Source organism: Balaenoptera physalus (genome assembly GCF_965194825.1).
Source record: "Balaenoptera physalus genome assembly, chromosome: X".
NCBI lineage: Eukaryota > Metazoa > Chordata > Mammalia > Artiodactyla > Balaenopteridae > Balaenoptera > Balaenoptera physalus.
In genome coordinates, this window is record NC_138903.1 from 118,493,876 (window position 1) to 118,519,299 (window position 25,424).

At 40.7% G+C, this 25,424-nt stretch overlaps 1 protein-coding gene across 1 annotated transcript in view; it reads left to right on the forward strand.

Annotated features, from left to right (window-relative positions):
* ADGRG4 (adhesion G protein-coupled receptor G4) overlaps positions 1 to 25,424 on the forward strand; it is a 93,343-nt gene that overhangs the window by 16,228 nt on the left and 51,691 nt on the right. Inside the window, 11 exon segments of the mRNA XM_082445712.1 lie at positions 2,111 to 2,722; positions 16,832 to 16,998; positions 17,002 to 18,790; positions 18,793 to 19,367; positions 19,684 to 21,387; positions 21,389 to 21,722; positions 21,725 to 21,914; positions 21,916 to 22,845; positions 22,847 to 23,494; positions 24,348 to 24,407; positions 24,640 to 24,787. Coding sequence (XP_082301838.1) covers positions 2,111 to 2,722; positions 16,832 to 16,998; positions 17,002 to 18,790; positions 18,793 to 19,367; positions 19,684 to 21,387; positions 21,389 to 21,722; positions 21,725 to 21,914; positions 21,916 to 22,845; positions 22,847 to 23,494; positions 24,348 to 24,407; positions 24,640 to 24,787 — 7,157 coding nt within the window.

Sequence of the window (25,424 nt, forward strand, 5' to 3'; positions counted from 1 at the left end):
TTGCTGGGTCAAAAGCATATGCACAATTATGTACAATTAAAATTTTCATCGATATTGGCAAATTGCCCTTCAAAAAAAAAAAAAGACAGACTGTACTAATTGTACTCCCACTACCAGCAGTGTTTTAAAGTGACTTGTTTCCCCACAGGCTAGTCAGTACTAGATATTCTCAGTCTAAAGTGTTATCATTCTAAAAGGCACAAAATGGTATCTTATTGTTGTTCTAACTTGTGTTTTAAAAATAGTGAGAGCCCATCTTTTTATATTTCTGATTTAGTTACTTGCTTGTTCATGTCCTTTGGCAACTGGTTTTATACTATCATACTGCAGAGAGCAGAGGCCCTTGTAGACCATGTGAAATTATGATACATTCTTTTTTAAGGGACAAGTAAGCCCTGGAGATTTATGCTCACCGTAATAACCATTCTTAAGTGTTGTATTTGATGTCATTTTGGAGGGCTGGGCAGAAAAGCAATGTTAACCAACCAAAATTGAGACTTGGGTTTCATAGCAATTATTGCCATGTGGGATTAACTCTTGATTTATTAGCCACATGAAAGATAATGATACTATAATCACATAAGCCAAGGACAGAAAAGAGCACTTGCTCATCCACCATGAATGGTTCAGAAATAGCTCCCTGGCAGGTAGATGCTGTGAGTTCTGGCGTATGGTTCTGTGTGTGTGTGTGTGTGCAGGCGAGTGTGTGTGGGCAGACATGTATTTATTTGCTTTTGGAAGATACTCAGTGGAGGAATGGAGGGAGAGAATTCTGTAAGGCCAGGGAGTATCTAGAAGCTTTCATATGGGGACATCTTCCCAAAGCAGGGAAGTTGCCACTTCCTGCCAGCCTGCGTAGTGTGCTGTTACGGCTGTCAGTTCTAGAGTGGCAGTCCCAACATTACACCCCTAATTCAGAGAAAGGTTAACGTTCCATTCTGCCATAAAGCTCTTTTTGGTTTGTCTTGGGCTGTGCTGGGTGTGGAATTAGGTTGATGTTCGGCAAGCCTCAGATATTTGCCTAGTGCCCTGGGTTGTGAGGTATGCGATGGTGATAGTATCATGATTCATTAATAGCTACCTATGAAACAAAGGGCATACTCAGTTTATACTTTCATAGATATTGCCAAATTGCCCGCCAAAAGACTGTACCAATGCACGTGTCCTTCAGCAATGTTTGCGAGCACACATCATGTCACTTAATCTTCAAACAATCTTGTAAGGCCGGCAGGTAGGGGTGTTATTTGGTGTAGACTATAGTGGTGGCCCTGGGTTGTGCATTCATGCAACACTGTGGCCCTGAATTCCCATTTTACTGAAGCAAACGTTGAGGCATCTGGAGGTTAAGTTACTTGCTCAAAGCGACCCACCTGATGAGTGTCAGAGCTGGGATTCCAGCCCAGGTTGCCTGACTGCAGAGCCAGTGGTAACCAGGTACGTGGCCATCTTGAGCCTCTTAAAGCTGCAGCCCCCTTAGTGAGGAAATGGAAGGGAGGAATCAGGATACACTCCGGGCAGCGCCCTTTCTCCCTTTCCTGAACGCAAACGGAAGCCCTGCAGCTTCAGTGTTGTCCATCCTTCAGGCCCCTGTCAGTGCCTCAGTGAGAAGCCGTCTCCAGAGACAGAATAAATCAGGTAACTTGGCTCAGGAAAAGGCATTGGAGAAATAAATTGCTGTTGCACCGTGAATATAATAAGGCAGTTAGGGAGATGGACATAGTCATCTTTTGATTATATGAGTGAGGATTATGTGCAGCAAATTTTACGTCCAAGCTGCCTTTTCCTTGGTCTCCCCCCAACCCCACTTCTAACCGCCCCCTCAAAGTGTTCAGTTGGTGTGTGCTCTGGGAACACTAATCTAACTTTTCATATTAGCCCAGGCAAAATATAATTAGGAAGAAGCTCTTCTGCCGAAGTAAAGTCACATGCTAATGTCAAATAGAGATGATTTTTGTATATCAACTATTTTGGCTTACTTGCACCAGTATTGACTCATAATAGTATTGTATAATCTGGATTTGACTCTATGGCTAAAAAAGATGATAAAATTGATTTTTTTGTTACAAAAATTTCATTTGTTTTCTCTTCTCCCTTCCCCAAATGTGGACAGATGCACTTTCACTAAAAGGAAAAAGGCTGGATTTTTATGGCAGAGCTGACACATATGTAAGCCTGACCAACACCATTCCTGAACTCAGTCGATTCACAGTATGCATTGACCTGCGATTTGTGGGTGCCAGATCAAGTGACTGGATGGCCTTCTCCTATATTACTAAAACTACTTTCCTGGGTAGAGAAGACATAGACCTTGGACTTGCAGGAGACCATCAGCAGCTAATCGTGTACAACTTGGGCAAGACCTTTTCCATCCGTTACCACCTGACTCCATTTCAGTGGCACACAGTATGCTTGATATGGGATGGTGTGAAAGGCAGATTAGAGCTCTTCCTGAGTAAAGGAAGGATACTGGTAATGATCGATCAGCCACAAAACCTGGCGCCTAATGGGACTCTGGTTCTAGGACATTTTCGCAAGAAAGGGGATGACCATGTTAAAGGCATGGTTCCTAGGTTCACCAGCAGCTTGTACTACTTTCAACTCTGGGACCACATCCTGGGAAATGAATTTATGAAGTGTTCGAGCGGAAACGTGGTTAGTTGGGAAGAAGATGCTTGGCTCGTCAACAAGATTATTCCAACCGTTGACATGAGACTGCGCTGCGTTGAGTAACTGATGAATTGTCTTCCTTAGCAAGGGTAGTGGTGGTGCAGAACTCTTCTGCTCGCTACTATAAATAACCCACTCCTAGGCCCAGGCTCTGTCTTCCTCAGAGGGGCCCAAGGTTGCCACAGTTTTGTCATCTACTTTTTAACGTAGAGCAAATAGTACTTTTTGTCTTGTATTTTGATATGATTTCAAACTTACAGAAAAATTGCAAGAATAGGACAAAAAATTTCTATATATTCTCTGCCCAGCTTCACTGTTACATTTTTTTTTTAATTTTTATTTATTATTTATTTATTATGTTTATTTTTGGCTGTGTTGGGTCTTCGTTTCTGTGTGAGGGCTTTCTCCAGTTGCGGCGAGTGGGAGCCACTCTTCATCGCGGTGCGCGGGCCTCTCACTATCGCGGCCTCTCTTGTTGCGGAGCACAGGCTCCAGACGCTCAGGCTCAGTAGTTGTGGCTCACGGGCCCAGTTGCTCCGCGGCATGTGGGATCTTCCCAGACCAGGGCTCGAACCCGTGTCCCCCTGCATTGGCAGGCAGATTCTCAACCACTGCGCCACCAGGGAAGCCCCTTCACTGTTACATTTTCCCCATATGTTTTACCATTCTCCCTCTCTCTCTGTCCCCTTTTCTTCCCCCCCTCCATACACTCTCTCTCTCTCTCTCTCTCTCTCTCTCACACACACACACACACACTCACAAATTGTTTCTTAATAATTTGAGATTAAGTTGCAGACATAGGGCCTCATTTCCCCTAAGTATCTCAGTGTGTGATTTCCTGAGAATAAGGACATTCTCTTACATAACCACAGTACAGTTGTCAAAATCAGGAGATTTAACATTGATATGATACTAATATCTAATTCATAGTCCATATTCAAATTTAGCCAATTGTACTAATAGTTTCCCTTATAGTTATATTTTACTTGGTCCAATAAAATATAGTTATATTTTACTTGGTCCAGGATCCAATTCAGGATCATGCATTGCATTTGGTTATGGTGTCTCTTTAGATTCTAATCTGGAACAGACCCTTAGTTTTTCCCTGTCTTTCATGATGCCAATTTGTCTCATTACTGGTGATGGTAACTTTGATCACTTGATGCTGCTGATGATTGTTAGATTTCTCCACTGCAAAGTTACTCTTTTTCCTTTATAAGTGAGTAATTTCCTGAGAGATATTAGGAGGCTATATCAATATCCTGTTCTTATCAAACTTTCACCCAGTAGTTTTATATCTATCGATGATTCTTGCCTCAATCACTTATTACTATGATGATTGCCAAATGATGATTTTTAGAACTCCATCATTTTTGTACATTTAGTAGTTAGTATTCTATTGTGAGGGAGAGTGTTCTCTTCTTCTACATTTACTTATTTATTCCTTCAGTTGTTTATATGTTTATATCAGCATGAACTCATGGACTCTTAGTTTATTCAATGGGTTACAATCTGTTGCTGTCATTTATTTTATTGCTCAAATTGGCCCAGATTTGGCCAGTGGGAGTCCTTCAGTCTGGCTCTTGTGTCCTTTTGACACATTCCCATTATTTTTCGAGCACTTCCGTACTTTCTAGCACAACAAGATGTTACAGGCTTATCTTGTAGTTTTCCCACTCAGCCCAAGAATCAGCCTTTTAGTGGGGAATGGTATTGACAAACCAATTCATTTTTCTTTTGAGAGCAGTGACGTTGTGGGAGAACTGTTAGATGGAATTCTTGTAAGAAAACTGGGTTTTTGGAATTACACGTGTATTTCCTCCCTTCTTTCCAGTTTTTAGGAGGAAATATAAGATTGTTTTTCTCTGTACGACCCCACTCTCCCGTCAAATCCAATCTTCTCCATCATCAACAGCTGCAGTCCTGAAGCGTGGGTAAAGTCATTGATAACAGCATCCAGATAGAATTTTTTCTCATTTCCTGAAATGTTCACTTATTCTTAGAGGAATAGTATTTACTGTTCTTATGGATTTGGGAGGGGGTAGCGAGGGAATGGGGGCTAGATCCATGCCTAATAGGGCTTCTGCAGACTATGGAGATAGGTTTTCACCAACGGTCTGGATGCTGTTTGAGTTAATGGCAGAGGGTTTCTGTGTTTCTTTGAGCTCAGACTAATGCAAAGGAACAGGAAAGCCATTCCTTTGAGCTACTACCTGAAGGCATTTGGTTTTTCTCCTTTCTGAAGCCTTGAAAATGAAAGAGAAAAGTCCTAGCTGTCTCTGATTACAAAAGCGAGCGAGTAGGTTAAGCCTGAACAGCTTACTCAAAGCAGTTTAAAGTAACTTTATCTTTGACGGAAGGAACCAGAAGTATGGCTCTATTAAATCCATATGCTTAGCACTGGTCTTTGAAAACCTAGTCTGGCCAGTGAATTGCCATGGCCTTTCATACCACTTTGCTGGTAAATGACTAAATCTAACTGAAGTGATAAAGTGTTAGATGACCCTCATTTATTTTGCTCTTTTGTACACTTTTTAATGTACAATCTATCCTCTTGGTCTGATTAAGTCTTGGTGGGCATAATGTACAAATAATCCAATACAACAAACAAGCCAAAGAAAACATAACCTAAAATGACAATCAGTAAAAGGAGTAGAAAATGTTATTTCTACTATTCAAGTTCCTTCAAATGTTCTTTCCAAACCTTAGACCAGGGTTTCCTAACCTGAGGTCCAGAATGGCCTTGACGGGTGAGCAAAGCCCTTGAGATGGTACGCACCATTCTAAAAATGCAAGATGAATTTTTTTCCTCCTGAGGACAGTCTATAGTCTTCATCATATTCTAAAATAATATAATCGCTGCCTTTTACTAAGCCCTTGCCATGTGTCAGGCATGTTATGGATGAAGAAAGAGAGGCCCTGAGAGTTTAAATAAATTGCTTAAGGTCACCCATCAAATCAGTAGTGGAGCTGGGATTTGCACAAAGATCTGTCCTGTTGCAAAGCCCATTCCTTTCACCCCACACACCTTGCAGGACTGCCTCGAGGGAATCTGTGGCCCCAAAATGGTTATGAGCCACTCTCTTAGAAGCTTCCTTCGAAGAGAATTGCTGGTGCTGATAATCCACCTGGGGAAATTCAGCTACCAGCTATGGTCACTGCCTGGTCACCACTGAAGGAGCTGTAACACCATAGAATTTCTTCTACCTCCATCTTGCCATCTGACATCTGGGAAAAAGAGGGCAGTTATCTGAATAAATAGGAGTGGTTACTACATGCCTAGCTTCAGCTTTTGCCTAATAAATTGCTATTTATGGTCCATAGAAGGATTATGACCTTTCCAAAATAAATTTTAATGAACACATTGCTAGGTTACAATTCTCAATAAATCTATTTACACATAAATTATATATGTGTATATTTATATATTCATGAGAACAAGGCTTTGGGGGAACATTTGCTGAAAACCATGAATGCTACCTGGGTTTAATAAACAAGTATTCACTGTAGTTGGAGATGTCTCAGGAATATTTAAACAGTGCAGTGATAAATAATAATCACGGCAAAGGTGCTAGTCATTAGTAATTTAGTTTTGGAGTAGTTTTTAAGCATCTTTTCTTTACTAAAAAATTACAAATGCAATAAATATGATTGTGAGTAAAACAAACTCAAACAATGCAAAAATACATGAAGCATAAAGTAAAACCTACCCTGCGTCCTCTCCACAGAGGTGTCTATTTTTTTTTTAGAATTTTTTTTCCTATGGATTTATAATGTGTGTGTGTATGCATGGGTGTGTATGGATGTGTATAGTTAAAAAAATAAAAATAATATATGCATATGTACATATAGGTTGACAATTTGGTTTATTTTAACTTAATATTATCACGGACACATCAGTAGGTTTATATCCACCTCATCCATTTTGGGGCTTCATATATCCATTTATAGATGTACTATAATTTATTGAACTAACTCACCACGGATGAGCATTTAAATTGCTTCCAAATTTTTGCAGTTACAAGTAATGCTACAATGAATTTTCTTGTACACACATCTCAGTACACATGGGCTTGTAATTTCATAGGACACATTATTAAAAGTACAATTTTAAGAGAAAAGGATATAAGCTTTTACAATTTAAGTTGATATACCTTTTTTGCTAGTTATTTTATTAAGTTAACTATTCATTAAAATTGATTTAGTTTTTAAAGTAAAAGTAATAGACATGCATGGTTAAAATTCAAACACTGCATAAAGATATAAATTAAAAGTCTCCTTTCTCTTCAATCCCTTACCCCAAGTGCTTCTCTCTAAAAGTAATGATTAAAAATTTTTTTATATATCCTTGCAGAAACAATTTAAAACTTGGGTTTGCGTGTAAATATTCTTTGTTTTTCTTTTTCACAGTTGGGATCATCATCATAAGCATAGTCCTCTGTATCTTTTTTTTTACATTCAATAGTATATTTTGCAGATATTTCCATATCAGAAAGTATAGACTTACCTGACTATTTTTGGTGTAGGGGGTACGATAGAGCTATGCTATAATTTATTCAGTGATCTTCCTTTGAAGGACTTTTAAGTTGTATCCAGGTTTTAGCTGTGACAAAAATCTAATGTATTTTTAAAAGGAATGGATGGTGACTGGAATTTCTGGTTTTTTTAAAATTTATTTTATTTATTTATTAATTTTTGGCTGTGTTGGGTCTTCGTTGCTGCATGCGGGCTTTCTCGATTTGCGACGAGCGGGGGCTACTCTTCGTTGCGGTGCGCGGGCTTCTCATTGCAGTGGCTTCTCTCATTGTGGAGCACGGGCTCTAGGCACGTGGGCTTCAGTAGTTGCAGCACGTGGGCTCAGTAGTTGTGGCTCCCGGGCTCTAGAGCACAGGCTCAGTAGTTGTGGCACACGAGCTTAGTTGCTCCGCGGCATGTGGGATCTTCCCGGACCAGGGATCGAACCCGTGTCCCCTGCATTGGCAGGCGGATTCTCAACCACTGCGCCACCTGGGAAGCCCTGGAATTTCTTGAAGTGATCATTAGGGACTGATGAGAAGCTAAAATTCCTCTCTAGGTAAGCTGAGAGTAATTTCCTAATCTCAGCTCAGACACATGATCCAACAAAGGATTTGTTCTGACTTGTGCATGTGTGAAGACGAAGAGCCTTCCTAAAGGTATGTAGATTAAATCACTCTTAGTTAATGCATTTGAGAAATCCCTTCTTGGAAAAGAATGAAGTAACATGAATTGAGTCCATTCTGCGAAATCTACCCTGTATCAAAACATACGGTCCCTGTGTGTGTGTAGCTATTGATTTGCTAAGATTTATTAATTAATCTAATGCTCCAGCTGCTTTGAATTACTTTATGAACTAACCATTCTTAAAATATGCAGAGATTGACTATATAGTTTATGTACTTTCTAAGGCCTTGTCTGGCCCACTATTAAGCCTTCTATCCAGTTATCAGCTCTGATAGGAAAGGTTTCATTGTGATGGGCTCTTCTAGCTAAAAGGCAATTTGGTTTTGCCCCTGTACCTCAATTCTCTGTGCTATCCTCATTTTTCATCACGAAAGATAAGCAAGAGCTGTTTGTAGTTCATTCAAACCTCCTTATTTGTAGTCTCCTGCACAGGGTGACATTCACCTATGGATTCAGAGATGGAAGCTTCTAGCCTGTCTCTCTCTCTATTGCAGGATTCATTTTTCATGTCCTTGCCTGGAAACTGAATACAGACACCATTTTGAAAACAATTTTTTTTTCTCATCATCTTAAAGATGCTCATTTCATATTTTTTCTACCCCACAGGCAGATGTGTCTGTGACAGTTTCTGGTCACCATTATCTCTCACAAATCTAATAAACACGCTCTGAATTATATTTCCAGAGGTCATGATTGAAAGAAAAATCAGATGCAAAATGTGGGCTAGAAAAACGCAAAGATTTAATATGAGGTGATATACCCAAATCACAAGCAGAATTTGGTACCTTAGCAAATGTTCTACTTAATATTCTGTTGGCAGGTACATCCGCAACAAAATGCCTCATAAATATGCAGCTACTCTATACCTCTGTTCTCCAGCTCCCAATGATTACAATAATACACTTTGGTCTAAAGTGAAGGAGCAAATGGCAATTAAGCCCACAGGCCCCTGTGAATTAGCATGGATTATCACCACTTTAAAATACAGAGACAGCAAAGCTCGTGCAGATCATCTGTGCAAGTGATCACTTGTTCACAAATGGGAACAGGATGAATGCGGCAAAACATGTTTGTAAGCCCTTCAAAGATGGAGGCCAGACTCCATGGCTTCTGTGGTCCCTGCAGTACAAATGGACATTCAGTTATCGTTCAACTACCTGCACGGTGTGGGCTTTTGCATTTGCTTCTTTTAAGTTGAATTTTTATTGAGATAACTGTAGATTCACATGCAGCTGAAGATCTCTTGTACACTTTGCCCAGTTTTCCCCAACTGTAACATTTTGCAAAGCTATGGTATAGCAACCAGAATATTGACTTGGATACAATCCACTGATCTTATTCAGATTTCTCTAGTTTTACTTGTACTCATTTGCGTGTGTGTGTGTGTGTGTGTGTGTGTGTGTGTGTATTGAGTTCTATACAGTTTTATCACCTGTGTAGGTTTACGTGTCCACCACCACAGTCAAGATACTGAATGGTTTCAACACTGCAACCATCCATCGTGTTGCCCTTTTATAAACACGCCCACCTCCCTCCTTCCCTTTCCGCCCACTTCTGCTTCCCGCATCCCTAACCCTTGACAACTACAACTAATCTGTCCTCTGTTTGTAAAATTTCGTCATTTCAAAAACATTAATAAATGGAGTCATGAAATATGTAACCTTTAAGGATTGGCTTTTTTTTTCACTTAGCATCATTCTCCAGAGACTCATCCAGGTTCTTGTATGTATCCATAGTTTGTTTCTTTCCACTGCAGAATAGGATTCTATGGCACGGATATATCACTGTTTGTCTAGCCATTCACCTCTTAAAAGGCATCTGGGCTGATTCCAGTTTTTGACTATTACAAAAAAAAAAGCCTGCTATGAACATTTGTGTACAGGTTTCTGTGTGAGAATAAGTTTTTATTTCTCTGGGATAAATGCCCAAAAGTGTAATGGCTGGGCATTATGGTAGCTGCACATTTAGTTTTATATAAAACTATCAGATTGTTTTCCAAAGTGGCTGTGTCATATTCTGTTCCACCAGCAAAGTATGAGTGGTCCAGTTTCTCTGCATCCTTGCCAGCATTGGGTGTTGTCACTATTTTTCAATTTCACCCGTCCTGGTAAGTGTGTAGTGATGTTTCATTGTGGTTTTAATTTGCATTTCCCTGATGCCTAATGATGTTGAATATCTTTTCCTGTGATTATTTGCCATCTGTATAACCTCTTCAGTGAACTATTCATGTCTTTTACCGATTTTTCTCTCTTTTTTATTGAAGTATAGTTAATTTACTATGTTGTGTTAGTTTCAAGTGTACAGCAAAGTGATTCAGTTATACATGTATATATTCTTTTTCAGATTCTTTTCTATTATAGGTTATTACAAGATATTGAGTATAGTTCCCTGTGCTATACAGTAGGTCTTTGTTGTTTACCTGTTTTATATATAGTAGTGTGTGTATGTTAATCCCAAACTCCTAATTCATTGCACATTTTTTCATTGGATTTTTTATTTTTAATGTGGAGTCTTGAGAGTTCTTTATATATTCTAGTCCTTTGTTGGATATATGCTTTGCAAATATTTTCTCCTCATCTGTAGATTACTCTTTTATCCTTTTCACATGGGCTTTCACCAAGCAAAAGCTTTTAGTTTTGGTGAAGTACAATTTATTGATTTTTTTTCTTTTTGTGGATCATGCTTTTGGTGTCAAGTCTAAGAACTCTTTGCTTGGTGTTAATTTGTATCCTCCAACCTTACTGAACTCACTTTTAAGTCCCAGGAGGTTTTTTGTTTTTTGTTTATTTTTAGGTTCCTTGAGATTTTCTACATGGACAATCACATAATCTGCAATGCCTTTTATTTCTTTTTCTTTTCTTATTGGCGTGCCTCTAACTTCTCGTACTATGTTGAATAAGAGTGATGAGAGCTGACATCCTTGCCTAGTTCCCAGTCTTAGTGGGAAGACATTCAGCCTTTCACCATTATGGTTGATGTTAGCTGTAGCTTTCTTGGTGATGTTCTTTATCAAGTTAATATAAATAACCTCCATTCCTAACTTGCCAAGAAATTTTTTTCGTGAATGGATGTGGGATTTTGTCAAATGATTTTTCTGTATCAATTAAACACGTTTGCTAACCCATTGTAATTAATTGCTAGACTTAGGGTTTGAAAGGATCTTTAATCCCTATGGATCCTGGTTAAAAAGCTACTGACGCTTGATTGGATTACTTCTATTTGGGATATAAGTGATTATTTAAGGAATATTGTTTCAGGGATATAAGTGATTATTTAAGGAATATTGTTTCAGGGCATGGCTGTAATTGGGATCCCCATTGGGTTTCAATGCCTAGGCTTGCAAGGGTGCCTTCATGTTTTGGTTTAGCACTGTGATTCTCTCTTCTAAAGTTTGTGTCTGACTATTTTGGGTGATTGCTTTCTCTTGAGCAGTTCAGCATTTGCAGAACTTGGCTTTTATTATCTAAATTTGCTAATTCTTGATTCTTTTAGGTAGAGTCTCTTCTTTCTCCGGGGTTTGTGATGATTCTGTGTAAATTGAGGGCATGCACTTATGGGTACTGGATAATTGAAGCACTAGCACACACTGTCTTATTTCTTCTCTACATATTTCACCGGTGGAAATCTCATCTTCTCAACACTGAACATCTCTGGGCCTAATCTCTAAATGAGGGGATTGAATACAATCTCCAACACAGTGCTAAAATCCTGTGATTTAATTAAGGAAGATTTGAGTTATAAAGACTTTGGAGGAAAAAACTTGAGACAGTAATGTCTCTGGAAAAAAAACACTTTCATCTGAAAGATTCAATGGGAGGTTTGCTGAAATATACAAATCCAGGTTTTAAGTTAAAATGAAAGTTGCATTAATTCCTAGGAGATATCTAGTACTTAAAATGCCACCTGTTTGGCAATTTTGTTCAACTCATTTGTTTTTCTTTTTCTCAGTCGTATGCTTCTTTTTGAGATGCTTACAGGAAGTGTCAATAACAATTAACATCTATAGCTCAGCCCTCTCCAGATAAAAATATCATGCCTAACTCCCAACCTCTGTGTTCTAAAAGAGTTTACTTGTTATGGATTTCTCTAACAGTGCTATTTGAATGCTGCATCAAAGAAGATAACTTAGGCTTTTGTGGTATGTAGTGTTTTATTGTCTTCCTAAAAAGTTAACACAGCTCAATCATTAATCATTTGTAAAGGAATGGGAATTGTGAAATCTTCTCTCAACAATTAGTGCATTCATAGGGAGTGATTCAGGCCCTGGGATGCCACACTCCTCAAATGTGATATAAGTGACACTGTAACAGGTTTGCTAAGCCAGTTGGCTGTGGTAAAGCCATCTGCAAAAATGGGAGCCAAGATCCTGACAATTCTCCTTTTACTTGCAGTTATGGAAAAATTTGAAGGCAGAAGCTTGAAATAAATGTTGTGCTGCTGAAATGTACCAGTTTCTTGATACTGCCTAATAGGATGTGAATCTCTGATAATTGAAACAATGCTGTAAAATTAAGTAAAAAAGTACTTCTTATATCACTTTGAGTTTTCTTTTTATAAATGTGTGTACTTTTGTCTACTCATCTATACAGTTAGTTGCAGGTTTCTGATTGTCACTCATTCTACTTGCTAATGACCACAAAATCCCAAAGAATATCCCACACACATCTCAGAATTTCTATATATGCAAATTAAAAGTTATTTCAATGCTCGAGACAGTGAAATAAGTTAGTAGATTGTCTACCACCATAATTATTCCTACATCATAGGTATTATGCTTCCCAGGTAGATACATTCAAAATGCTAATTTCCCAATGGTAAATATGCATGATTTCATTTTGGGTGATTTGAACTGGTGAAAAATTATGACTCAGTGTTGAATTTTACTATGCACCATTTTCACTTGGATGTTCCACCATCATTCCAAATTCCACTTATCCGAGCCTGAAGTGGGTGTTTTTCTTCCGAGTGAGGCTGCCCTCCCAATTTTCCTATTTCTATGAATATCACCACTGTTCTCCAAGTAGCCCAAAAGCAAAAGTCAAGTTCTCATCTCATTCCAAGCCTTCATCATTTCCACTCGTTCAGTTAGCCTGCAAATACTTATTGGACATCTACCACATGCCAGGCCCTGTACTAGGCACTGGGGATATAATGGTGAGTGAGCAAAGAAAGATGAAGGCCCTACCCATAAAGTGTAGTGAGGAAGACAGATATTAATAAGCACACATACATGAAAAACTGCATCTGTGACAAGTACTGTGAAGAGGAGGTATGAGGGTTGTCATAAGAGGTATGTCATAAGAGCCTAGAATAGATTGGTTTGACCTAGTTATGGAGGCAAAGGAAGGCAGTCTTCCCTGAAAAAGTGATGCATGAGTGAGATCTGGAGGAAGAATAGAAGTTAATCAGATGAAGAAGGGTGGGAAGATCATTCGAAGTAGAGGCAACAGGACATGCAGTAGTCTTGTGGTGGGAAAATAATGCCAAGTATTGCAGGACTAAAATGAGGCTGCCGGGCTGAAACCCAGAAAACAAGGGAGAAACTTAGGTCAAACTGAGGCTGAAGAGGCAGGTAGAGACCAAACCATGCATAGTTGTTTTAGGCTCTATTAAGAAAAATTTTTTTAATCCTATGAGCAATACAAGGCCACTAATGGGAGCTGAGTATGTGAAGGTGTGTGTGTATGTGTACGAGACACGTGATCAAATTTGCATGTCAAAAAGATCATTCTGATTGCATTATGGAACAGATTGGAGGGTCCCCAAGAGTAGAGGCAGAATCTAGTTGGGAAGCTACTGTAGTAGTCCAAGTGAGAGATTGATGGTGGCTTGGTCAGAGTGGTAAGTGATAAAGGTGGGGATAAACAGGTGAAGTAAAGAGCTATTTAGCAGGTAAGATCCACAGGACAAGATTATGGACTGGCTATAGCAGGTGAGAGGAAATGAAGGAGACAGAGGGAGAGGGTTTTGGCTTACACAATTAAGTGTATGCTTCACTGCGGGAATACTGAAACAGAACCCAGTTTGGAGAGAGTTCAAGTTGGGGCATATTGAGTTGAGGTGTTAATGAGATATCCAAGAGATGATGTCAAGTGAGCAATTAATTATGTAAATGTGAAGCTCAGAATAGAGATCTGATCTAGAGATATAACTTTGAGATTCATCTGTGTATATGTGTAAGTTGGAATCCTAGATGTGAAGAAACTATAGAGGGACTTCCCTGGTGGCGCAGTGGGTAAGACTCTGCGCTCCCAATGCAGGGGGCCCAGGTTCGATCCCTGGTTGGGGAACTAGATCCCACATGTATGCTGCAACTAAGAGTTCGCATGCCACAACTAAGGAGCCTGCAAGTGTCAACTAAGACCTGGTGCAGCCAAAATAATTAATTAATTAATTAATTAATTAAGAAAAAGAAACTATAGAGTGAGAAGAAAAGAGGTGCTGAGACCAAGCCTTGGGGAACCCTGATATTTAATGGCCAGGTGAAATAGGATGTGTCTGCAAAGGTGATAGCCAGAAGGAGTGGCCAGAGAAGTAGGAGAAAAACCAAGAGTGCATTATGTCATAGAAGTCAACTCAAAGAATATCTTAAGGAGGGAGTGGTCAACATTATCAAAAGCTGTTGAAAGGTCAAGTGAGATGAAGACTGAAAAAGTATCCATTGTATTTGTCTACATGGAGGCCATTGGTGGCCTTAGTGAGTGCTGTTTAGTTGAATGATGATGGCAGAAGCCAGATTACTGTGGGCTAAAGAATGGGTCAGGGGAGCATGAAGACAGCCAGTAGAGATCAATTTTCTTTAAAGAAGTTTGGGTGTGATGGGGAGGAGAGTGACAGGGCAGTACCTGCAGAAGGATATGGGGTTTTTATTTTATTTTATCTTATTTATTTATTTTTTAAAATAAATTTATTTATTTATTTATTTTTGGCTGCTTTGGTTCTTTGTTGCTGTGCATGGCTTTCTCTATTTGCGGTGAGCGGGAGCTACTCTTCGTTGCGGCACGCGGGCTTCTCACTGTGGTGGCTTCTCTTGTTGCAGAGCACGGGCTCTAGGCACGTGGGCTTCAGTAGTTGTGGCATGTGGGCTCAGTAGTTGTGGCACACGGGCTTAGTTGCTCCACGGCATGTGGGATCTTCCCTGGCCAGGGCTCGAACCCGTGTCCCCTGCATTGGCAGGCGGATTCTTAACCACTGCGCCACCAGGGAAGCCCGGGGTTTTTTATGTTCTATTGCAACAGACTGGAACTTGTTTTAAATCAGGAGGGGAAGGCTCCTTAGGGAAAGGAGGGATGACTGTTGGTGTCAGCTTTCCGAGACGGTAGCACGGCTAAGTTTCTACCTGATGACTTCCACTGTTTTTTCCTATGAAATAAGAGGAAAAGGTTACTTGATAAACATGTGAGGGTAAAGTTTGAGAATGGGGAAGGTTTTCAGTAGTTATTGCAGAGAGTAGGAGCATAAATTGACCAGAGAAAAGTGGTAGGCTGGATGGGCAGTGTGAAAAGCTTATTTGAGGTTGGTGGTCATGAATTTATAGAAATACTAATTCATCCTCCTGTGTGACTGTGCCCATCATTACATTAGAATGCAGGAAGAAAATATTGTGAAACTTCTGTTTATATTTATTTTTATCATATTCTTTTGGCATATTTTGAGTATGTTTATAATGTACATAATGTAAATTTATTATACATATGTATACATTATTAGTAAATATATATACATAAATGGCATATGTTAAAGAAATTTTAATCTTGGGGTCCCAGATCAAAATATTTTCAGTTTATAGTACTGAGATGAATAATAGGCATTTGACAACAGTTAATCATTTTTTGAGCACTTCCTATATGCCAGGTGCTGTGCTAAGTATTTTACATGCATTAACTCAATTCTCAAAACAATTTTTTAAGGTCGGTGTTATTATCTCACATTACAGAGGAGGAAATTGAAGCACAGAGAGGTTAACTAACTAGTCCAAGATTACATAATGAATAAATGAGGGAGCCAGGATTTAAAAATACATCTATTTGAATCCAAAGCTGGTCCTCCCTTTTTTGGAAGACTTTAACCACACAATCCAATTTCTGTAATAGATATAGGACCATTCAAGTCATCTATTTCTTCTTAAGTGAGTTTGACCACTTGCCTTTCAAGAAATTGGTTCATTTCCCAAAGTTAATTCTCTTACTCAGTGTGCTACTCTAGTATGCACCCCTCTTTTAGGAGTGCCTATATTTTTTTATGGCGACACAATGGAATGGATATCCTTCTACCTGTTACTTAACCAGGGCATTATGAGAACCATATATAGATTTTGGAAAGTAGAAAATCATCTTAAGAAAAACCAAGTTAAAAAAAAGACAGAAGGAAGGAAGGAAAGAAAAAAGAAAGAAAGAAATAAAAAAAAGAAAGAAAGAAAGAAAGAAAGAAAGAAAGAAAGAAAGGAAGGAAGGAAGAAAGAAAAATCAAGTACAGCTGGCCCTTGAACAATGTGGAGATTAGGAATGTCAACCCTCCAGAGCAGGGAAAATCACGTTACAATTTTTTTTTTTTGACTGTGCCACGTGGCATGTGGGATCTTAATTTGAACCCCGCACCCCCTGCAGTGGAAGCGCAGAGTCTTAACCACTGGACCACCAGCGAAGTCCCCCCATTACAACTTATAGTTGGCCCTCTGTATCTGTGGTTTCTCCATATCCGCTCTTCCACATCCGAGGATTCAGCCAACCGTGGATTGTGTAGTACTGTAGTATTTACTATTGAAAAAAAAATTGCGTATAGGTGGACTCACACAGTTCAAACCCTATAATTCAAGGGTCAGCTGTAATCACATGATTTGATTTATATCTGATACTTATCTCCTCTTAAAAATATGAAAAACCATTATAGAGCTGTTTCTTAAAGAATTGTCTCTGACTTCTAAAGTTGAATCCAAAGTAACACATGCTTTGTAATTTTTCAGTTGTTTCTGAAAATATAGCAATTCAGGAAACAACTACAACTCTTTCACAACAAATAGATTTGACAACACCATTCCAAGTTACTGGACTAAAACCGCAAAGGACGGTATATTCTTCTACCATGGTGTCTAAAAGCATGCCTGTATTTGCAAGTGATTATACAACAAGATAGTATTCCAATACAACATCTCCAACTCTGGAAACAATGACTGCACCAATTTTTAAAAAGACATCCATAGCAGAGACAGCTACATTCGCAGCAGACATCTTGTCTACTTCAGCAGCCATTGCTCTCTCTACCAAGAGTACCTCCATAGGCCCTACTACCAATTCCATGAAAATAAGTAAATCCCCATCTTCAGAGAGCACAAGGACAACAAAAACAGCTGAATCCATTGCTACTGAGACCTTTCATCCAATGGTAGCCACTAATTTTCTGTACACATCTGGATTTACCAAGAGTTCAATTGCATCCAAAACTTCAGTGACTGGATCTCAGTCGGCTGTTATGAGGACAACATATTTATTCTCATCTATTGAGTCGACATCGATGTCTACAACATCTTGGCCCAAACACAAATCCACAGGTATGGGGGCACTCCCTATCTCCACAGCTAGCCAGGAGTTTCTTGCATCTACAGCTGCTGGAAGCGTACCTCAGTCCACGGTGGACCAGACTTCAGCTACAACTACTCACATTGGGACTGCATCAGCACTGCCGCCTGAGTCTGTGCTCCTCTCCACAGCTGTTCCAATGGATTCTGTATTTCCTAGAAATCAGACGGCATCCACATTGGCAACAACTGATATGGAAATACCCTTTACAGTTTATTCAACTAGGTCTATTGAAATGACACCTGCGCTAAGAACAGTTGAAACAGAGCCGGCATTTACAAATTTCCAGGATGTCTCTTCACCCAGAGTGGAGGGCACAATATCTACCTCCATGCCAAAAGAGGCCTCTTCCGTGGCCCTTTCTTTTAGGACATCCTCTCCATTCACCAGAGCTCAGAGCGTACAGACAGTTATTGATGCTGAGATTACACATGAAGCCTTGATTACTGGGATTACACTTGCACCTACAGTGGCTGAAACTATGCTTTACCCCACAATCACTGGGCCAGTATATACCCAGAATACACCCTCAGGTGGTGAAAACATGCTTCCTCTGATTCCCACTAGATCAGCTTCCACATCCAAGGTGTCTGAGTCTGGTCCCACATCAGTAACTGATGAAGGTAACCATCTATCCTCCACCAATGAGATCATTTGGACTTCCAGGCCAGAACAGACCCTGTTGACATCAGCATTCCATGGGAGTACTTCTAACACAGAACATTCATCCACAACTGCTAATATTATCGTCCAACCAGAAGCATCCACAGAGAGTGAGGCCACTACCACCGCTGATGTTACTACCGACAGATATACAGCAGTTCTATCCAAATTGACATCTCCGTGGCTTGCTAATTTCTCCACAATTTCTGGAGCCACATCTGTAACCAAACTGCCTGAGTGTAAACTTACCAGTTTACTACTAAAACCCACCTCTATGTCCACAGTAACTGGAAATGAACTTCTTTTAACACCAAGGGAGACAGTTGTTCCACCAGTAGATAGAATATCTACCCTTGCTTATGTTGAACCGAATTTTTCTACTGAGGAGAGTGCGTCTGAGAACACGCAAACAGAGACAAATGGTACAATTGCATCTGGAGAGACAACAGCCCCTGTCGCAGAGTCTGCAACAGCACAAAGATTCAGAACTGCTGTGACAAGGAAAGGAACCATTTCCCATTTTCTTAAGGGAAAATCGACTGTAGCAGCGACAACCGAGGTTCCTCCATTTGCAACGATACTGGAAGCAACAGATGAATCTGTTTCCCCCCTTCCTGATATAGAGAAGCTGACTACCCGATTGGATAATACAACTGCAACTACTGAAGCGAGAGAAAGTTGGCTTTCTCAAAATCGGTGAAAACCACACCTAAGAATTCACCTAATGGAACTACAGAAATCTTTAATTCCACCCACATCTACACAGCACATTGGACTTCAGAGACTCTACCTGAGGGGAATCCAGCTCCATCTCCCACTTCTGGGAGCACACAGACGTTTTCTGAACCCCTGGGTGCTTCCACCACAAGGACATTGAGGACGAGTTTTGCCACTATCCCTACAGACAGGACAGCTATGTCCTTGACCGCTGGTGCCTTGTTTCCACAGCCTATAGCCACTCATTCCTCAGCAACCCCTGTGCCTGTTACCCTTGTGTTCTCACTGCCGGTTAATGTCTCTGCTGTCACCTCTATGGTGCTGTCTGAGGAGACTAAGGTTACCATGCCTGGGCCTTCTACACTGGCCAGGGCTTCCTCCACATCTCTGCCCTCAGATATCTCAGCTCTGTCATCAGCTGCAGTGACCACAGCTGCGACAGTCCAGCCACTGCAGGGGGTCTTCCAGGTCCCCATGGAGAGGGGTAAGGGACTGAATAGCACCGTGAGTATGGGGTCAGAAGGACCAAGACAACGGATGGTTGCAAGGTACTTTATTTAGAATCTACTGAATCTTACATAGACAGAAGAGGAACTCATTATTAGACAATGAACCCATAGAATTGCTTATCGTCTCGGTTCAGTCACTACCATGGACGTCAACAAGTTTACAACAACTATCCTTGAACATTATCTTCCCTTAACCAGGCTCACGCACAGCCCCCAGCCATAAGGAACAACCAGGACTCTCAGTTCCCTGAGGTCTCCTGGCTTGAGATAGCTTTGCTAATCTCTCTCACATTCCTCAGGCCTGGGAAAAAGAGTGCATGCCAAGGTAAGGGCTTTGCTTTTTGTGAGAGACATACTGTCTCCTCCAGGAGTTACCTCCGGCTAAGACTGCATGCTTCCCACACACAGCATCGATGCCGCCATTGGATCAGAGCACTTCCACAACCAGCGGTACCGTGCCTTCCTGCAGAGACTCCATCCACACCACTTCAGAGGCAACAGGGATCTCTGTCAGGATGACACCCACGGCAGTTCCCTCTCTGACAGAAACTCTAGTCCCCTCGCTGAGGCCTCCCACTCCTGTGGCAACTAAGGCTGAGACCGCCCTTCTGTCCACCTCGGCTGACACAGTAACCCCTTCCACACCCACTCTTGGCTGCTCTAAACCTCTACCTGACAACACTCCTGTTGTGTGCTCCACTCACGTAACCTCAACTATGTCTACACCATTAGCAACCCAACCCATAGCTCAAGTGGAGGAGACTTCTACCCCTGCTCTCAGCTTTCCATACACTTTCAGTGGTAGTGGAGATGTTGTTAGCTTGGCTACGGGCACCACAGACACTTCCGTTGTTGATGACACCATGCCCTCACACACCTCTGCCAACAAGCTTATTACTTCACTATATGGTCACATTTCTCAGTCTTCCACACATCTTGTAAACACACTGGTCCCCACCTTATTAGTGACTGACATTTCTACCTTATCTTCTGGCAAGGAGCAGGTGACCACCTCCCTGGGAAAGACCCCCAGAACTCTGAAGGTGACAGAAATGTCCTCATCAAAGAATCCTCTTATTTCAGACTCCCACAGTACTTCATCCTCGGAAATGACAGACACAGGATTTGCTGAGGCCACAAAAATTTCCAGTCACCAAACACATTCACTTTCAGACACTCCGTTTGTGACTCCACCTAATGAGAATCCAACTTCATCTCCCACTTCTGGGAGCACACACCCTCCACCTACCTCAACAGCAGATGTCCGCATTTCCGAAATGCCTACTAGTCTTGGGAAAACAGCTCTCCCTTCACAAGCTCTGACAATTACCATGCTTTTGTCTCCTGTAAAAGAGAGCATGAGTGCCCTCTCAGTATATACTCCCAGGACTGAGAAAAAGATAGTAAGCACCACCTCTGTGACTCACCCGTTCTCACACCGCCAGGATACTTCATTTGCAGATACCATAACTTCTGGGACAACCAGGATATCAAATCCTGTAAACAATAACACAACTCTTTCACACTTGCTTTCGTCTAAGACTCAACCTAAGGTGTCTTCAGTTGCCTCTCCTATTTCTGAAAGCACACAGACCTCCCCTGAGACTCCATCTCTTTCCACAGCTCGACTATCTAATGCCAGTTTTACAACTATGTCTCCTGACAGGATCACTACAGCCCTTTCTGCTCCAAATGTACCTACAGCACTTCTTGGGAAAACCTCTATGGCAACGTCCATTCCCATCTACCAGAGGTCCCCACGGCCAGTTAGTGTCACTGCCTTCACCTCCAAAAGTGTTTCTGACACTCCCACGGTACTAATGACTGAATCTTCTAAAACAGCACTCACAGATTGTTTGAAAAGTCCTTCTGTAGCCACTTCTGGGCCTGTGTCTGAGATGTCCTCAATGCCAGTTAATGACTCTGCTCTTCTACCTTCTGTTGTTTCTTCTGATGCTTCCACAACAGGTGGGTCATTCTATACTTTATTGTCTTCAATGACCCCCAGGTCTTCTATGACCATGCAAATATCAACATTGGATGTCACCCCTGTGACATATATATGCTGGGTCTACTTCAAAAAGCACCGTGGCTTCCTGTGCTTTCACTACTTCAGAAATAACCGAGGTGTCCTCCAGGATCACACCTACATCCTCTTCCTCCCCAACAGAGACAACTTTTCCTTCTGTGAAAACTATTCCAACCACTATAATGGCTGGGATAGTGACTACATTTGTAAGCACCCCTGCCTCTCCTCTACTCAGTTCTAAGAACACTGAAGCTATTTCTTCCATTCCAAAGACCACATTTTCACCATTTCTATCAACAACCCAACAACCATCACAAGGATATGAGGCCACCACTCTGGGCATATTCTCTGGGATTACTAATAGCTATCTACTGTAAGCAGTGGTAAAGTAACAGTTCTCACAAATACTTGTTCCAGAATTGCCGCCCCTGAAAGTGTGCTTTCATCTACTCCCTCAGAAAATCCCCACACTTCCTTGAATATTCAGGTTTCCCCCTCTTTGACTGGCTTTAAGAGCACTCCTGGACCCACAAAAAGTGTAAAAGCCAGCACTTAACCATTCTTCAAATACAGAAAAGACGACTTCCTTGTCAGAAAATACTTCAACAGCCGTGACAAAAGGTGCCACGTCTGTGAATGCACCTGTTTCATACCCTCCCTGGATTCCATCCAGTACAGCTCCACCCTCTTTGACATCATTTCTTTTTTCACCTCAAAGTACTGAAGCCGAGTTCTCTACTCCAAAGACTTCTTTTCCTCCTACATCCCAAATGGTTGAATTTCCAGTTCTGCGAACAAGAACCACATCTAGTAACACCCAGTCTCTGCTAATGACTTCCTGGAGCACACCCACAGCTGAAGATTCTCAGTTTCCAACTTCTACCACTGCTCATGTTTCTACACCCAACAAGATGGAAACAGAGAGTCCTTGCCTTGTTCCAGAGTCTTTGTCAAAATTCACAGCCTCTCAGACTGGTCTTGTATCTGGAGGTGTAATGGCAATGTCATCAATTTCCACAACAGGAATTCTTCCTACCTTGGGGATGTCTGAGAGTCCTTCATTATCAATATCTTCAAGATCTGTCCCTACTACTTTGGCTGACATTAAGCACACATTTGAGAAGACAACCACATCTGTAACTCCTGGGACCACACTCCCATCAAATCCTTCTGGTGCTGCTTCAGGATCTATAATTTCAAAGGCTACTACTTCACCCATGCTGACTTGGATCTTATCTAGTCTCCCTTCGGGTTCCCCTCTGGCAACTATATCCAATACTCCTCACGTTATATCTTCCTCTCCAGTAGAGGTGTCAAAATCCACATTTCTGACTTCTGACATAACACCAACACACCCACTCACTAACTTTAGGACACAACCCTTTGCTGGTATAAGTGCCTTACTCACCAAAACCACCCCTTCACCTACAGTGGGTAGTATCACTACTGGCTTCCCAAGTTCTTTCCCTATGTCTGTAAAAATCAGATGACAGTACCTATATTTCCAAATCCCCTGAAGCATTTTCCAGAATCACCTTGACTGCCAAGTCCAGGACTGTGTCTCAAGCTCCATCCTTTAGCAGAATGAGTAAGTCACCTCCTACAATTGACCACACCCGGTCTATTGGTGCCATGCTTCTACCTAGCCCTACAACAACATCTGCATGGAGCAGAATCCCAGCTGCATCAGCATCCCCGACATTAGTTCTTCCTAAGCCCACACAGGACTCCGTTCTAAATATAGCCACCACTACATCCACTGCTACTGGAGCCCCATTTCCACTCATACCCACTGGAGTAACACATCCTTCTACAGCAACTGTGTCTTCACTACCGTCTTCCTCTTTTGAGACAACCTGGCCGGACTCCACACCTTCCTTTTTATCTATGGAAACTTTGACTTCACCTATTGCCGTTAAGTCCAAAGGTATGTTCCGCAATATATGTGGCATAACAGAATGCATGCACAATGGGCTGTGTGTTCTCCAAAGGAGCCAGTTCTCTGAAGGCAGAAAGGTAAAAAGAAGGGTACAGGTATTTCTTATCTCCTACAGACAGTGGCTACAGTGGGTACCTTACCCAATCACAGAATTCTCTAGCCATCTTGCCTACCTTTGTTTTTTTGAAATATAATGCAAATGTATATTTCCTCTCAGTATGACATTTCTAAGCCTCCTTTCCATCCATTTTGTTCCTGATGCTCTGACTCCGACTCTACCAGTGTGAACATGGATCAGGAACCCCACCCCCTTCCCTATGAGAGGATTATATGGCCTTAGGTCCAACATGTTGACCACATGCCAGAAAACACCAGAAGATACTCTAGCTTGCCCTTTTTGTTTTTTTAAAAATATTTATTTATTTGGCTGCACTGGGTCTTAGTTGCAGCATGCAGGATCTCTTTTTTTAGTTGCAGCATGAGGGATCATTTAGTTGTGGCATGTGGGATCTAGTTCCCTGACCAGGGATCGAACCTGGGCCCCCTGCATTGGGAGTGCTGAGTCTTAGCCACTGGACTACCAGGGAAGACCCCTAGCTTGCTCTTTTTGAATTCCTTTTATGCAGGTTTCAGTCGTCTCAAGTCCCCACCTCCAGTTGGCCTCCAATGCTTATTTGTAACCAGGGAGTATTTGGCTTTCAAATCATTCAAATATTGGATGTTCCTTCAACTTTGATAAATAGATAGATGATAGATAGATAGATAGATAGATAGATAGATAGATAATTTTTGGGCTACACCATGCAGCATGTAGAACTTCCCCAACCAGGGATCGAACCCGTGCCCCCTGCAGTGGATGTGTGGAGTCTTAACCACTGGACCACCAGGGAAATCCACTTTCTCAACTTTTAATATTCTAAAATTGAAATTTGATAGTACAGACAAGAGAAACAAGGAAATAAAGAGAAAAGCCTGAAGCATAAAGCAAGGCACAGGAAGAAATAAATATTTTCTCAGTACAAATGAACTTGTGCGATAATGTTCAGCCTGGCCATTAAAAAGACTGGAAATCTGTTGGCCAATGAAAACTACGATTTGTGGGATTTGTAAGATTGTCCATCAATTGTGTAGAAATCAAGGAACAGCCCAAATAATTAAAGCAAAAATGCAATGGTACATCCTGGTTTTCTTTTGTATATGGAGCCGGAAGTACTGATTCTTGACCTTGGAGTTAAATTAAGCAGAGTTTAAGAATGAGACTTCATTGTTTGGTTTCTTTAAAGTAAAGAGCAGTTTTGACCAGATTTACAGAAGTTAAATATCTTGAACTAAATGAAGGAAATTAATCTCCTTATTTTTAGTTACAGTTTCCTTCTACAATATTGAAATGAGCTTCTCTGTCTTTGATGAAGAGCTAAGGATCCCTATTACCAGGGTTGTAAAAGAATTTGCAAAAAATTGGGTAAATAATCTTTTGAATATTTATGCTACATAAAAAATACGTGAAAAAAAATATATGACTGAGTAGATTAAAACTAGCCTACACTTTTTTCTACCCATAATACATTTCACAGCAAATTGGTTTTGATTTTTTTTTGCTGCAAATTTATCCACTCTGTAATCAACACCATGAGGATGTATGAGGTCTCTTTTTCATAGTGCAAATGCTGAAAGCTTTTATGGGATGTTATTATTTTAATTGGTTTAGAACTGTACATTTCCCTCCACTGACATGAATTCTGGGTCTTTGCCAAATTTCCCTATTTGGGGAACCTAGGAGAGCCGTGATAACATAGCGTATGCCATTATACTGAAATATTTTTGTTTTCTGCATTTTCATTTCTTCTCTCTTTTACATAAGAGATGTTTCAGTTATCCTTACATTTTTCTGATAATAAGAGCAATACATAAAAAATTCAGAGACTAAAATCTGAAACCCAGAAAGTTAATATCCTCCCTAATACCACTTCTTGTATTAACTCCTCTTACCAGTTTAAAGTATATTCTTTCAGATTTTTTCTATACATATAATAACAGTGATACATGTATGTTCTTTTACAAAAGTAATTAGAATCAGTAATTACGCTATTCTGCAACTTGCTTTCTTTTCACTTAACCCTTTA